Raw genomic sequence first — 15,887 nt, 5'->3', positions numbered from 1 at the left:
TTATTAGTTGAAATAAAATAAAAAAAATATTTAATTATTTATTTATTTATTTTTGTATATATATTAATATGTAGACCAGATATACATATACCTATATAAAATTTATAATTCGATTTTATTAGTATGCAGATCTAATCTAATAGCTTTATAAATTGAATTTATATTCGTAATTTCGAATTGGATTTAAACAAATACTGCGAATATACGGATGAATCGATCCATCATCAACACCCTAGTTAACATTAAGATATAAAGAAGAATTGCATTTAAAAGATGTAATATAAAAAGCATAATCCGATAATTTTATTAGTATAATTTTACGGTGATACGGAGACAGCTCAAATAAATAATCATTTCTATTTTGATAATTTTTTTTATACATTTATGTAAATATATATATAAAAAAATCATGTGTGGAGTAATATTATTAGAGATTGGAGTGGTAATATCATTATCCAGTATTAAATTAAAATATCTAGATATATAGTATTGATTATGATGAATAATAATATTTACACTACTTAAGAATATAGTCAAGGTAGTATTTTTTTTTAATTATCACAAAAGGTTTAAACTATAATTATCAGGTAAATAAATAAAGTTAAAAAAAGAGAGAATACTCCACTCCTATCTATATTATCTATATATAAGTTAAGAAAAAAAAAGAAAATCACAAAAAAAAATTATCCGAGACATAAATGAGTTTCCAATTAGTCATTGAGAAATTTTATAAGTACCTATTTATTTGGCGATTCTCATTCTTCAAATTAGTTTTTAAAATTATCTTAAAACATTTCTAATTAAAAAGGTTTATAAAAAAGATTCTACCCCACCCCCACTCCCATTTTTTTCCCTCCAAAATAATTGGTACCCTTGGTCATCTATTGGCATACTATCTAGTTGTATCGTATCTTATGTAAAAGATTCTCACTTGATAATTTAATCTTTTTTTTAATTATTTTATGAACGGGCCCTTAGGCTGAAAAGCAACAAGTTACAGCTTGAGATCACCATAACTCTGTTTAGTTAGACCAACTAATTCTCAATCTTCTACATTGAGGTATTAGAGCCTTGTTGCGTTTTGAGACTTAGAAGATATCCCAAAGATAATTACCAAATTATATTATTATACTAAATAGTAGTACTATTGTTTTGATTGATTACGAATTATTTGGCGTACACGTTTTGAAAATGATTTTATATATATGCATGCTTTTTTTGAATTAATTACTAATGTTAATTAGTATTATCGAGATAAGGGTTTTGATAATAAATACTTTTAGGACACTCGTAAATTTAGTTATATTAAAAAGTTTTAAATTTATTTATTATTTATATAATATATAATAAATATTTTAAAAACATAATATATATATATATATATATATAAATACTTAAACAAATATCTTAAATATATGTTATCTAAAATGCTTAAACCCTCAAAAGCGTGACCTTTTCTAACTCTGATTAATTTTGAAACGAGTTCTATTTTCGTTTGGTGAAAGAAACTGCGTCGTTTTTTATTAGTAAAATGAGAGGCCCCGGATTATAATTTCAGTGGATTCAAATTTACGTAGATATAAATAATGCTAACTATTTATGTCTGTTAACTCAATAAATTAAAATTTCTTAATGGAGATAATTTATAATATAGTACAAAAAATAAAGATGTTTAGAGTATAATTTAGAAGAATTTACCATTTTTCATATAAAGAGACTCCTTTAGACCCTTAAATTTGTTAAATTTAGGTAGCTGAATCCAAAACATTATCACTCGAATGCATTAAAGGCATTTATTATTCTTGAAAAAATCACGTGGCTTTCTTTTTCTTTTTCCTGAATATATTATATACATGGCCTTGATTGTGTAGCAGCTAGCAGAAGATTTTGTTTGACAACAAAGATTGCTACTTTCGTATGAATAAATCCGAGAAGGAGAAATTTCTTACAAGTTTCGGAGGTTCTACGTTGCTTAAGAGGTGTAAATAATGCTAAATTTACCTTTAAATATATGCAAAATATTCGGCACATGTATATGCAAACCTTAAACTTTAACTTAAAAGAAAAACTTTAACCGGACATAACAAGGTCCCACACAAAAACCTTCAAACATGTGTGGCTGTAATTTCTAAATTATTACGTTGAGACCCACACAAAACCTTAGTACTTTCTTAATTATATAGAAAATGACGAGTAAGGAAGTTTCAATAAACCTTAGGCCATGAGTACTAATAACAATTTGGCATGGTAACTACTTATAAATGCAACCAACTTAAATTTATGGAGTGGTTATTTCACTAGTTCGCTTAAACAAGTGTTGAGAGTTTGAATTCCGCCTTGTGTATATAGTAACTCATTAGTGAACACAACTCGGCAAGCTGTTAAATAGAATTTCGATCTGCAATAAATTAGTCTTTAACCTACTGGATTGGAAGATACCGGGAAAAAAAACTACTTATAAATGCTTTGGAAGTTGACATCTCAGATGAGCAAAACGAAATCATCATTTCTGTAGAGTTTTACAGTAAGACATACAATGCACAACACATTGAGTAGTACGTTTTAATATAACAGGAAAAAATGACCAATTGACAAGAAAATTTCATATCAACATTAGCAAGTTACATTGTACAAAAGAAAATCTGGGATGGGACCAAAAATAAATAAGTAAATCAGAAGCCAGATGACTCAACCAATGAGGAATATGATGCATTCTCATCCAAGTTTGTGGGCTTCTTAGTGCTGGTTTTTCTTGATGCTCCATCAGTGTTCTTACCAACTGGCCCCACCTCCAAACCTACGGTCTCACATAATGCTACTCTTTCCTGTTTTGCTCGATCCATGTCGCCATCCCAGCAAGTGTCGCATATGATTTCGAGTGCTCTCTCAATCTTGTCTTGAGCTACAAGATTCCCATTTTGTAGCAGGACAAGGTACGCCTGTTCAGCTGCTGCTTTTCGAATCTGGTTTACAACAAAAGAGAGAAGGAAAAAATGAGAAAACATAAAACAAGATTGCACATTGTTTGTAACTGCTGATATGCCTTTAAGCGAAAATCACCTTAGGGTACCGATGCACAAGAAAAGAAACAAGTTGAGAAAAGGCCCTCATATTGATTGGTTCCAGTACTGAAGCTACATAACCAAGTATTGCAATACCAGCATACAACTTAGAGAAGTCTCTGGATCCCTTCAATTCGATTGCAAGAGAATCCAGAACTCCAGCACAAAAAGTTGGAGTGTTGGCCTAAAAATAAATTTTATAGATAAAATGAATTATCATCAAACATCATCATATAGAGTATAAAAACAAGAGAAATACTAGGTGAACAAGTTATTTTTATAACCAAGTCTTTTTTTTTTTTTTTCCTTCTTCTTATGAGTCTCATCTTTATTGTGCCAATAAGCTATTAGATCAACTTGGTTGAACTTTGGTACTTAGTCATGTGGCATCACCATAAAAACAATAGATAGATCCAAAGCCTTCCCCCCGGTTCATTATTTTGAACAGTAGAAATCGCTCATACAGCTATTCGCTATAGAAGACAACAACAAACAACAACAACAAAGCCTTGTCCCACTAAGTGGAGTCGGCTTATTCGCTATAGAAGACAATGGGATAATATTAGATTATTAGTTGACTCTATTTTCTTTTTACCTCTGCTTTCTCACTTTTCAACATTAATGCGAAAACATGTAACAAGAAATAAATCACATTATTGCTCTTAAAAGTATGTTACAAGAGGGGATTTTGCAATGTAGATCGGTACAAGACGTCTATATGATAAAAATATTTGATGTACAAAGACAATACAGCAACCTTCCTTCTCACACTTGTTTCCACTGAGTGGTGTGGGACCACACATATATTGCCAATATACCAATACAAAAATATACTTCACCATTATGCCAAAGCAGAAATAGATCGCATGTGTAAATGGAAATTTTGATAACCTACTAACAGGGAAATTGAAAAATAAAGAGAACAAATATAGACTAACCTCCATGTTAAGGAATACCTTTTTGCTGAGTAGAGTCTCAATGGTCTGAAATACAGATTAAGTCCATCAGTACATGAGATTTATGCAGTAATTAGAGCAAATCAATTTATGCATAAAAATTCATATCTCATAACAGAGAAGGCAAGCAACCAGTATTATTTTATATATACAACAAAAGGAAATAAGCTAAAAGTAAGGATACTTTGAAGTATTGATGATAAGGAGTGTGCTCAAAGGTACTCTAAACACAAGAAACATATAAATGGCTAGGAATTCTTAGAACAGTGATCCTTCAGCTACAACCTATGGTTCAGTACTGGGCTATCATGGGTAATCTTTATGCTATATCCTAAGGCATATCAACTACACAGTTTTAATCAAGAACTGTCTTTCACATCAGGAATTTTAGCCTCCCCCAAGAAAGAAAAGAAGCTATAAAATAGAAACATCAAGAAAATTTCAGTTTAAGAAGAAAGATTAGTTAAGTATTACTAAGGTAACTTAATACCTTTAAAGATGGTATGATAACTCTATCACATTTCTCATATTGTTGGAGAACCCACAGGATGTCAACAGATAGCATGTACTCCCTGGACATTCTTGTATTATGTTCTTCAGATTCAACCCCTTCTAGATACTCCAATAGTGCTGAGAGCGATATCTTCTTCAAAGAATCTTGCAACCCTCCAATAGAGATAACCAATCCAGATAGCACATCTCTGCTATAACAACCAAATTGAAGTAACTGAACAAAGCATGGATAAGAGTAGGAAGGGACCTGCATCAAAACAGTGTGTTCACCAAAAAGCAATATAATCAATGCTACCAACATCAAGAACTGATAAAAAATCCATAAACTTACGGCCCATTTTGGTTCTGCTTCCTTAGGAATGATTTCTTCTAACTTTTCTCGAAAAGGTATATATGGAATATATATAATCTGGTTATACAAAATTCTGTGGAGAACATTTGCAGCTGCTTCTCTCAACTTATCCATCTTCTCTACGGCTTGCTTACAAATTCCTCTGATTAAACTGGTAGCAAGATTTTCATCAAATAATAAAAGCTCTTGGTTGTTCTTAGGCAAGTTATCATTTAAAGGCTGCACTAAAGATTCAATTTCCTTTCCATCTGATGTTCCAGACAAAGAGGCTGACTTATCTATCTTACAAAGCATATATGTACATTTTTCAAGGCCATCTAACGCAGCCTCACGAACCCAAGAACCAACATCACCTCGGTTATCAACAGAATAGTCATCAAGAGCTTTAAATAAACTCATCATCACCTCATTCTTTATTAGAACAGACAGAGAAATATCATTCTCAATAAGAGATGTTGCAGCATCTTCTCTTCCACTAATTAATGTTTCACATATTGATATGAGCCCTCTGACAGCATTTACACGTGCTTCAGCATCTCTGTCTTCAGGGTTTTTCTGCATATAGGAAAAAGTTATATAACATAAGCACCGGAAGCCAAGACAGTATAACGAAATAATAAACAGGATTTGCAACTGTGTAAAGCACCTCAATTGCACAACAGCTACAAAGCTTCAAAACCACATTTCTCCACTGGCCAGCCAATAACTCATATGGCAAAACACCAATTGCCAATGCAGATCCTCTCCTTACAGCTACGTTTGGATCGGTCAGCATATTGAGGTACTTTGCTGTCACATCACTTGTACCTTTATTATCTGAAGCAAGTAAGTACGCCAGGATAAAATGTTTAAGGGCTTTAACAGCGGCATTCTGTAAATCATATGAAGATTATTCTAGTCACGTATAACATCCAACAAAAATGGCATATTGGAATTACCCAAAAAATCGATCATACAAATTACTTGTAACAAAGGGGCAGGACCTGTATCTGAGAATTAGGATGTCTTAGATTCTCATTCAGAGTATCAAGCAAGCTTCTCTTTATCTTTTCTGATAAAGCTACTTTAGATATGGAAATACATTCAATAAATCTAGAAACAGCTGAACGCATTATCTCTCCTCCCTTTCCACGATAAAGCCGTGCTTTCTCAATTGCAGGAACAACACCAGCAAGAGTTTTTTGCTTATCTGTCAATGACAATAAAAATGTCAAATTTCTGCTAAAAATTGTATAAAATTTTGAAACTCATTACCTTAAACTCATAATATCTGTATATATTTCAGTACTAAGAGTTCTATACAGTTTCCTCTTATTTTCCCGATTCTTTTATTTTAATAGAACAGGTCTGTTTCACTACCACTAATAACAGCATAATAAGAAGTTACAAGAAGAAAGTACCAACCAGAAGGAAGAGCAAAGCTGCATTGATGTAAAGCCAGAACCAGCTCCCCAGTTGCTAGAGTAGCCCCATGGCGCATGCACAAATCAGATGAAAGAGTCCAAGGAATTAACTTTTCCATGACAGTGTTTGCGAAATACTGAGGGTCATATTTTACAAGAAAAGAAAGAGCCTCTGCAGCAAGTTCTCGCAAGCTTTTATCCTAAAGATAAATTGAAACAACACAGTAAAAGGAATAACCATAAACTGTTAATAACTGAGAGAATATGAACAAATTTATCCCCAAAGTATGACATAATGCAAGGATTTGTGTGCATGTGTGACAAAAATTCAAGGAATAATACTACTTAGAAGGTAAAATATAATGCACAAAACTAAAAGGTTCTATTATCCTCTGTAGTCACATCTATAGAATAGAAGAGTTTTACATGGGAAATAACTCCTTTTTCATTTTTTTTTCCCTACTTTAAAATTAAATCTAATTTCATATTAGTAAACCATAAAGCATACACATTCTGGGAAGATTCCAATGTTGCTTTGCTGTGTATGATTTCCCTATAACAATTTTATTATTCAATGTGCAGAAATCAGTATCAACTTATATTACTTGGAAGGTAAACTAGAATGCAAGTGCAATTAGGGTTAACATGTGAGCAATTGAGCTAGAAGTAAAGCATACCCAGTGGCAAATTTTTCTATCCAGCAGGTCATCCACGAACGGAAGAAGATATCCTTCATACTGAGCAATGAAGACGGCAACATGAAGATAGGAGTGTACTCGAGAAGAAAGTGAGAAATAATCTGCAGTATTCACTATGTCAATGCCATGTGGATAATTCCCTTGCCGTCCAACATTCTCCTGAAAAGCAGCTGCTGCTGCTCTTCTGCAGTTAACCTAAGATCACAGGTTGATTAGGACATTCTGTCCACGTGGAATGATGGAATGAATCTCAACCATTCTAGAACAAAATCAAGTCACAAGAAGGGCGTGAAAGATAAATGGACCTCACGGTCATAGCATGCCACTGTAAGGAGGTGTGGGGCAAGGTGTTCTAAGATGCTCCTCATATCTGCATGATAATATGAACGCCCAAATGCCCAACATACATATGCAGCTGCATCACGTACATGAGAACCAACACTGTGTGGACCTCTCCGAACATCATAGTGTAGCGCCTGATTAAAAAATTTTGTTTAAAATTTCAACCATTACATAGCTGTTGTATCTCAAACAACTGCTCAACATAGTTCAAATTTAGAAGAAAACAACAATGAAACAAATCTTTGGCAACAACAGCAAAGAATAAGGGAAAACTATCATTATTAACATTGTAGTAAAGGGTCTAGTTAAATCAAAAGTGTGATTGGAAGGATTTATCGGGCCAACTAGAAAATTGAGAACACCAGCTATAATACTGTCAAGGAAAGGGAAGATGTCTTAAGCTTCATAGGCATCAAAAGATAGGGCAATGTACCCTAGAGTAAGAAAAGAAACTTTAAATTAGTAGAAGATTCACTCCATTCTTATATTCTATCTTTTACAATTTCATTCCTATCATATATGTTGTGTTGCAATAAGCTGCTGCAAGGTGTCAGAATTGTCCTTAGATTCTTACTTGGAGCAACGTAACAACGATAACAAAGCTTTGTCCCCCAAGATAATGTCGGCTAATGTCATGATACAGCATTAATAAAGTAATTTGACCAACTAAACAATTATAAGCTGCTATAATAACTTTTTAAGTCCCAATCTTATATCTCTAAACCTATGGATACATCTATAAATTTAAGCATCACCTTCACAACAACAGGAACAACTTTAGGAAGACTAATAGGCAAGAGAAGGCCTCGACGAGCAAGTTCAGCTAAAGCTAAACAGCCTCCATGCCAGGAACCATCACCCTGAAAAAAGTGATGCATGTAAGCTATAATAGAGGATCAGAAAATAGTTAGGCATAGTATAATTATACTGCAATGCAAATGAAAACCTAGGCAGTGGAATGTAACTTTAGCTAGTAAAATATAGTTGTTAGGTCAAGAGCCTATATGAAATTATAGTCAAGTACCATACCTCACCAGGTGAAAATAGCTCCAAAACAGATGATAAAACCTCCTCAGAAAGAGATGATGTCAATCGTGAAGTTATACGCCCAATGCCTTTAGCTGCAGACCAGCGGACAATGGTATCCTATAACCGAAAACAATATTTCAGTAATTGGAATTATAACAAATGGACAATGTCAACAAAGTCATTACAACTTTCAATAGCTTAGACAACTAATTTATACAAACCATTTACAAAGAAATCAAGCAACAAACATCAGTTTGCTTTGTAATGTATCATCATTTACATGTAACCAGACATAACATCATCCTTCATATATCTAATGTCAGCAACTTAGCACAGAGGTGAAACACAAAAATTCACTATAAAAATCTAACCTTTTAGACATACCATATCCCTTAAACCAGATAGCAACATCTCAATAATCTCTTCAACATTTTCTGGAACCTCCATATCTTCATCTTCTGCCCCATCTATAACTTCATTTGATTTGTAGGAGTTGCCATACGCAGCCATATTGGACTGATCAATTGAAATGGATGTATTCAGAGAAACATTTAGTTTGGTAGTCCTTCCCTGCATGACAGGCATACAGTCGTCAGAGCAAGAAAATAGACAGACCTGAAGGCTCTACAGTTGCTTATGAAAAGACAATAACATTTTTGTTTGTTAAAAACCCTGCTACAACAACAACAAAGCATTATCCCACTAGATGGGGTACTAAGCTGCCCATTATATTCTATTGTAGTGAAGAAAGAGGTAGAAGAACTTTCCAAGTCATCCTTCAAGTTCGGGAGAAAAAGCTGACAACAGACGACATTTAAAACAATTTCCATTGATGCAGCGGAACAAATAATAATTCAGAAAGTAGCTAGGCATAAGATATGGTCATAACTCTCAACTTTTAGTAGTAATTTAAACAACTGAGCACACTGCAAAGTCCACAATTTAGCATACTAGTAAAACAAATCTTCAAAAATGTGAAATTTCATTATTAAATCTTTTCTATGAACTCACTGTCAATATTAAAATTTTCACAAATCTGAACCATTGTTTATTAAGTGCTATTCATATTTTCACCACCAATAATGGCTCTAATCTCATTATTCCTTTTCTGTTTCAAATTCTATGTACAGCTCTTAACTTGCATGAGGAGCAATTGATGTTTTGTCAGCAGAAGACACATTTCCAGATAGCGCATATAAGTATCACTATTAGTTCTTATGGCTTTATATATAAACCATAAGAAAAAAATAAACAAAAAATAGATAAGAACATTTGCAAGTACACACATCCCCCAAAAAAGAGTGTCGTTGCACTTTTAAGATAACAGATCAGACATGGATAACATAAAACCTAACCGTATATCGCCATGAGGGCAACCGATGAGGAAGGGCAGTGAGCCCAATTCGTTGGGTTAACTTCATTATAAACTTGCGAAGTAAAGGGCTTCGAGCTGCAGTTGAAGACTTATACAATATTGAAGTGTCCTTCCAAACAACGGGGATTACATTAAATAAGAGATTCCGGCTGCCAGCCTGCTTAGAGAATTTAATCAATTTATGCTATAACAGTTAGAATCATCAAATATTATGAAGACTTTATTTAGAAAAGACTTCTTTGATGCCCAAAGAAAGAAGAAGATAGAGACGCTAGATCATCTCCTGAAGCTAAATGGTGCATTCATTCAATACACATTGACATGTGTCATCATTCTTAGTTCTGAAAGGAAGCAGAATCTATTTGCAGAAAAGCAATAAAAGCAGAACCTTGAAAATAGCAGCCATTGCTTCAACGGCACCAAGTAATTGGAAATGATGGAGTATATCTTCGGTTACAGAAGACATGACCTCATGAGTCCACTCAACAAAGCTGAAACAGTCAAAAGTCAGTTTTGGCAGAAATAGCAGCAGGATTGATTTTCTCGCATGATATCACGGAAACAACTAGTTCTATACATCAAATGCAAGAATGAATGCAGATCCAAACATTTCTGAAGTCCTAATACATAATTACTTGGGACAAATGAATAATAATGACCACCACCAAGTCATTTTCCACTAAGCAGGGCATACCGAAAATTATAGATAACGAGATCTAATGATATTAATAAGAATCTGCCATTATGTAACAAATTTGGTGCCCTTCTTGAGAAAGTGAATTTTAACTGTAATATGCCTACTCATCTATCTCTCATCACTTATGAGACATTCTTCCCTCAACGATAGATACATAGAGTGCTTTTATGCGCACACTAACTAACCTAAAAGCTACTAGTTTGAAATAAAAGTTAGCAGCTTAAATAGTTTAAATTTTCAACATGCTACTCACTAGTTTCTTATTTCTTACATATGTAAACATGAGCCATAAAGAATTAATGCAGTATGATACCACATCATTGGAAGAGACAAATATTCAAAGCATGAAGATAGAAAGCTGAATTAACAATGAATAAGCTATAAAAATATTCGTGTAAACCTTGTAAAGGCTTTTGGCATATCTGGCCGAGTAAGTAGCCTTGAGAGCACTAGTCCAGCCATAGTACGCATGGGACCAGCAGTTGCAAGGTAATCCTTACAGAACCCTATTATTCTCAACACAAGAGGGGCAAGCTCAAATTCATTGAGATTTTCATTGTTGGCAATGCTGGTGTCAACGGTGGAGATGTCAAAAGGCACCAATACAAGTATATAAAGCCATAGTAGCATCACACACTTAGCTTCCATCTCTCCTGTGCTTTCCTGCCTCAGTGCTGTTCCAGAACTTGTAAGATGACACTTCTCCAATAGAGATACAGCAAGTTCCAAATCCGAAACTTGATGGGGAAAGAACTTAATCACAGCCTTGTATCCACAAACTGTGACTAGTGAATATATAATGATGCATATCGGCTTGATTATTTCAAGAATTTCATCAGAAGCTACCCCGAGTTCAATTGTTCTGGAACGAATAATGTTCATCAGTGGAGAAACCATACTTTCCAGGTAAGGTTCTATAAGTTGGCCCTGCTCTTGATACTTGTCTATCTGCATATAAAGGAACAATGCACAAATTTCACAGTTAAGCATAGCACACATTATGCAAAAAAGATAGTAAAACACTTTACACATCATTTTACATTTTACTCAACCCAGCATCCACATTCAAACAGTACAAAAGGAATGCAACAGAAAACTGCTAAGTAGCGTTTGGTGGAGAGACAGAGACGAAAAGACTGAGACTGACAGAGGCTGAAATAAATCTCAGTATCCTATTTGGTACAAGATAGGAGATAGAAATTAAAACAAGAATGAAACTCTAATTTAATTTGCACAAAGAATAAAATTAGAATTAATTAATTAAAGTGAGGGTATTTTTAGGTATAAAATCTTATTAAAATTTCAGTCTTCATCTCTAAGAATTTTAGTCATGTGTCTCCATTATTTGGAAGTACTGAAATACTAAAATTTTGGAAACATAGACAGAAATTTTAGTACTAGTATCTGAACCAACAAACATGATATTGAATTTCACTATCTCCTTCTCTCGCTACAGTGTCCAAGTGACTCTTATTTCAACCGAGAACATAAATCACCATCCTAACTTCACACAATATAAATAAACAAATAAAAATAAAATTAGCAGAAAATATAAACAATAGATAAATAAATAAATTGGGTTGGAGGAGCGTACAATGGATCTGAATTTGTGAACAGATGAAGGATCAGAGACACGGCCATTTGAAACGGTGTCGTCAAGGAGTGACTTGAGGAGCTTCCACTCTTGGAGGAAGTACTTGTGGAGCACCCTCTCCTTGGAATCGAACTCATCTTCGTCCTGATTCAGAGTCAGATCCTCCGAAACCCCATCATCATTGTTCTTCACTGTCTCTTGCTTCGGTTCCATATTCTCTGTCACAATGCACTTATCTTTGTAAGTTGGATTCTTGTTTATACTTTTGGCGGGATCATAAAGAGAAGTTTCGATTTTTGTGTGATAAGAAAGCAGCGTAAGAATTGAATTAGCTTCAGTTTTGGAGTTGCAACATATGGCGGTTTGGTTTCAGTTTCACTGTTTCGGTTCCATTTCCAGCTGAAGAATGTTGCGGGTCGGGTGTACCCGGTTTAACTTGTCAGCTTGGAAAATTCTTTTTGCGAATAAATTTTCTAAAACCACTAATCAAGACTTTGAAATTTTGGGCATATTATTTTGATAAAAACAAATTTTTTTTAACGTATTTAGTCAATTTTTAGTAGTAAAAATAAAATTATTAAAAAAATAAAAAATATTTTTTTTGATAAGTTGTAATTTACATTTTTTTAAATATTTTTTTTAGAAAAATATATTTTTTATATAATAAATAAACAAAAAGTACTTTTATATTGTTATACTCAAACATACTTGATAAATAAAAAAAAATTTTTATATGAGATATCTAAACATAAAATTACTTTTACTTTTTCATAAGATTTTTTATAAACTCAAAAAAAATCTTCTTTTATGAACTCACCTAAACAAGCCTTTATCTCATTTAGTAATTGAAAAATGATTCTAGGCCAAATTTTTTCGACTAATTAATAAAGAATATTTTTTATTTCTATTTTCAAATATTTATTCGTATATTATTTGTTAAAAGTATGGTTTCAGTCCACATGTAAAATTTAATATTCAATTATTAATAGTAAATTTTATTATAATTATTCATTTAATTAAAATCAAATTCAAGGTGTGGCTAGTTCAAATCAAAGAATATTCAAATGGTATATTATTACCATGCAAAAATTTTATGTATTTAAGAAAAATAACACTTAAAGATACAAAAAAAAGTAAGTTTAGAAAAATTTGTAAATATAATAAAAATAATCAAACGCTATTTTTTTTAATAATAACAAATAAATTTGTTTTTTATAAATAAATTTGCATTTAGTCTAAGTTTTATAAAAATATTTAAATAAATACTTAAAAATTTTATATGACAAAATTAGAAAAAAAATTATTTTTTTAACGAATTTTCAGCCACAACAAAAAGTTTTGGGAAAAAAATCTAAAATTATCAAATTTTAAAAATAAATAATTTTATTTAAAAAAAAACAGTTTAAAATTTTTTTAACATATATATCTAAAATTTTAAAATTAGTAAAGAGAAAGCTTAAGGAATTAACTACAATATAAACTAATTCCATTTTATTTTTATTTTAAAATAAAAAAAAAGTTTAAAGAGCCAATTATAGTATAAGGCTATAAGCCAACTCTCTTTTATTTGTGATTTTAAAATTTAAAAAATAAAAGTAGTGGTGGTTATTTTTTGTTTTATTTTATAACAGATCTATTTTTTAATTAGTTAGTTGGAGTTAGGGTTGGAAGTGAGTCAAGTCAGCTCATGAATTCGCTCGAGCTCGACTTATTAATAGCTCAATAAACTAAACTCGTGAGCTGGTGATCCAAGCTTGAGCTTGGATTTGAGCTCATAAATTAAATGAGTCGAGGTTGAGCTTGGATAAGCTCAGTTCATTAGCTTGTGAGCTGGCTCGATTATATATATAATGTTAAAAGTATAGATTAAATGCATATAGAGTATGCGTATTAATAATTTAATATATATAAAATAATAATATATAATTTTACATATATATTAATGTTCTTAATTGTTTAAAATTTTATAGTCATTTTTATATATAATTTTGATGTAGGATATAAATAAAAAATTATAATTATTGACAGATAGACAATATGTTAAGTTTATTTTTTTAATATTTTTTAATATATATAAGTTAAAATTTATTGATATAGAATTATAGATTATGTTGCTAGTATTTGAGCCAACTCGTGAGTTCGAGCTAGCTCGTGAGCTTTCATTGAGCCAAACTTGAGCTTACGAAATAGGTTCGATTGTTAATAAGTCGAGCCGTGAGTCAAACTCAATTTTCGTGAGGTGAGCTTGAGTTTGTTCTAGCTCGGCTCACTTCCAACCTTAGTTGGAGTTAGCTTCATTCATGATTTTCTAGCAAATCCAATTCAAAAAATTAAATCGTATAACTTTTTATAATATAAATCAACTAAATCAATTTTATTTTATTTTTGATTTTGAAATTCAAAAAATTAAGATAGTAAAAATTTTTTTCTTTCTAACATACATGTTTTTCAACTAATTAGTCAAGAAAAAAAATCTTTTGTAGGTAATAATTTTAAAGTAAATTGTAATGTTAGTTTATTTATTAATTTAAATTTAACTGAATTCAATTATCTTATTAGAAATTCTAACGGAGTTAGATTACGAGTTGTTCTAATAATTCTTTTTTTTAATCAGTTATTTGATATGAGTTTTTTTAGTTTAGAAAAACTTTGTTTTAACTTAAAATTGTTGAGAAATATAATATGTGAAACAAACTATTTGAATATTTTTATCTTTTTTATGACTTTTTTTTTATGAGTGTAAATATCAAATTGTTAAATTTAGTTAACAAAATTCAGGAATTATTATCAAAACATATAATTTAACTGAATATTTAAAAAAATAAATAAAGTTACGAATTAAATGGAGATATCGAGGTAGAACTGTAGAAGTAACCTCATGTGTTTTGCTTTGTGTGTTTTTTTATTGTTTAGACACCCAAAAATAAGAATAAAAAATATAAACAAGCTAAAGGGAGAATAATTAGTCAAAGCAAAATTTGATTCATCAATCAACTAAAGTACATTTTTATGTAGTTCGAACCAAGCTGGTTCGAACTCACTTTATATGTAAATCGAACCAAATAGGTTCGAATTACACATTGTAACCCATAGCCACATAATTCGAACCAATTTGGTTCAAACTCTATCTTCATAATTCGAACCAATTTGGTTCGAATTACACTGATGAAATAATTCGAACCAGTTTGGTTAGAATTACACAGACCATATTTCGTACTAGGCTGGTTCAAATTGGTGAGGACCAGACCTGTATATATATATGGTGTGAATGTGAGTTGCTATCATTAGAGGGGGGTAAGATGGCTAGTGAGGAGAGTTTTGTAGTGTTGGTTCACCACAGAGGATCCATTAAGAGGAAAACTCGTTCCGGTGTGACGTTCACTGATAATGATCTTCTCTGTATTATCGTCAAGCCTACGACGAAGTATGAGGACCTTGTTAGCTCTGTACTGCTGAAACTTGGTCTAGAAGGTGTGAAACGGGTTAAGAAGTTTTTTTATCGAATTCCAATCACGGTGCTCTAGGAAATCGTAAAGTACGATTGTTTCACGATCGGGAGTGATGAGGACTTGCAGGTCATGTTTCATTGTCGCCGGCAGTTTCCAGAGGTGAGGACACCAGAACTGTTGGCAAAGTTGGTTGACGAGGTGTCCAGCTCTGGGGTTCGAACCGGAACACCACCACTTTAGGCACGGTAGCCGGTTCTAGCTCCAGACCTGCCGTTGCATCTTCCTCCGTCCCTGCGTACGAGCCACCCGTCTAACATGTCGCCTCCCCTTCGTTCGCTGTTGATCTCAACGGCAGTGTAGGCGACGAGGTCGGAGAAGGGGAACATCTGGGGACCTCTTAACAGTGTGTTGCACCGT

The 15,887-nt window shown here is 32.4% G+C and overlaps 1 protein-coding gene across 2 annotated transcripts; it reads right to left on the bottom strand.

The window, feature by feature from the left end:
* Positions 1 to 2,486: 2,486 nt before the first annotated feature.
* LOC112712152 (tubulin-folding cofactor D) lies at positions 2,487 to 12,462 on the bottom strand. Of its 2 annotated transcripts, none has more exons than XM_025764960.3 (17): positions 12,022 to 12,462; positions 10,828 to 11,375; positions 10,119 to 10,221; positions 9,711 to 9,887; positions 8,740 to 8,925; positions 8,356 to 8,472; positions 8,082 to 8,186; positions 7,290 to 7,460; positions 6,964 to 7,179; positions 6,288 to 6,486; positions 5,867 to 6,072; positions 5,530 to 5,754; positions 4,863 to 5,438; positions 4,509 to 4,778; positions 4,001 to 4,045; positions 3,061 to 3,246; positions 2,487 to 2,963 (listed from the first exon to the last, which is right to left on the bottom strand). In XM_025764960.3, exons 1-17 carry the CDS (start codon positions 12,232 to 12,234, stop codon positions 2,673 to 2,675), a joined length of 3,834 nt encoding a protein of 1,277 aa, XP_025620745.1. In that variant the 5' UTR covers positions 12,235 to 12,462; the 3' UTR covers positions 2,487 to 2,672. The 2 variants fall into 2 exon arrangements, with proteins under 2 accessions (XP_025620745.1, XP_029145073.1); XM_029289240.2 differs by having other exon boundaries at positions 4,019 to 4,045; positions 12,022 to 12,394.
* Positions 12,463 to 15,887: the final 3,425 nt, after the last annotated feature.

Source organism: Arachis hypogaea, chromosome 9 (assembly GCF_003086295.3).
Source record: "Arachis hypogaea cultivar Tifrunner chromosome 9, arahy.Tifrunner.gnm2.J5K5, whole genome shotgun sequence".
Classification (NCBI taxonomy): Eukaryota; Viridiplantae; Streptophyta; class Magnoliopsida; order Fabales; family Fabaceae; genus Arachis; species Arachis hypogaea.
This window is presented reverse-complemented; position numbering and strand designations above follow the sequence as displayed.

Bases quoted from the DNA above. Each gene is read 5' to 3' on its own strand.
- LOC112712152 (XM_025764960.3), bottom strand. From the start codon at position 12,234: ATGGAACCGAAGCAAGAGACAGTGAAGAACAATGATGATGGGGTTTCG. The intron at 5,439-5,529 runs GTGCTTTACACA...TCCTATATGCAG, and splicing joins GTAGCTGTTGTGCAATTGAG to AAAAACCCTGAAGACAGAGA. The intron at 2,964-3,060 runs GTGATTTTCGCT...GTTGTAAACCAG, and splicing joins TTGTGCATCGGTACCCTAAG to ATTCGAAAAGCAGCAGCTGA.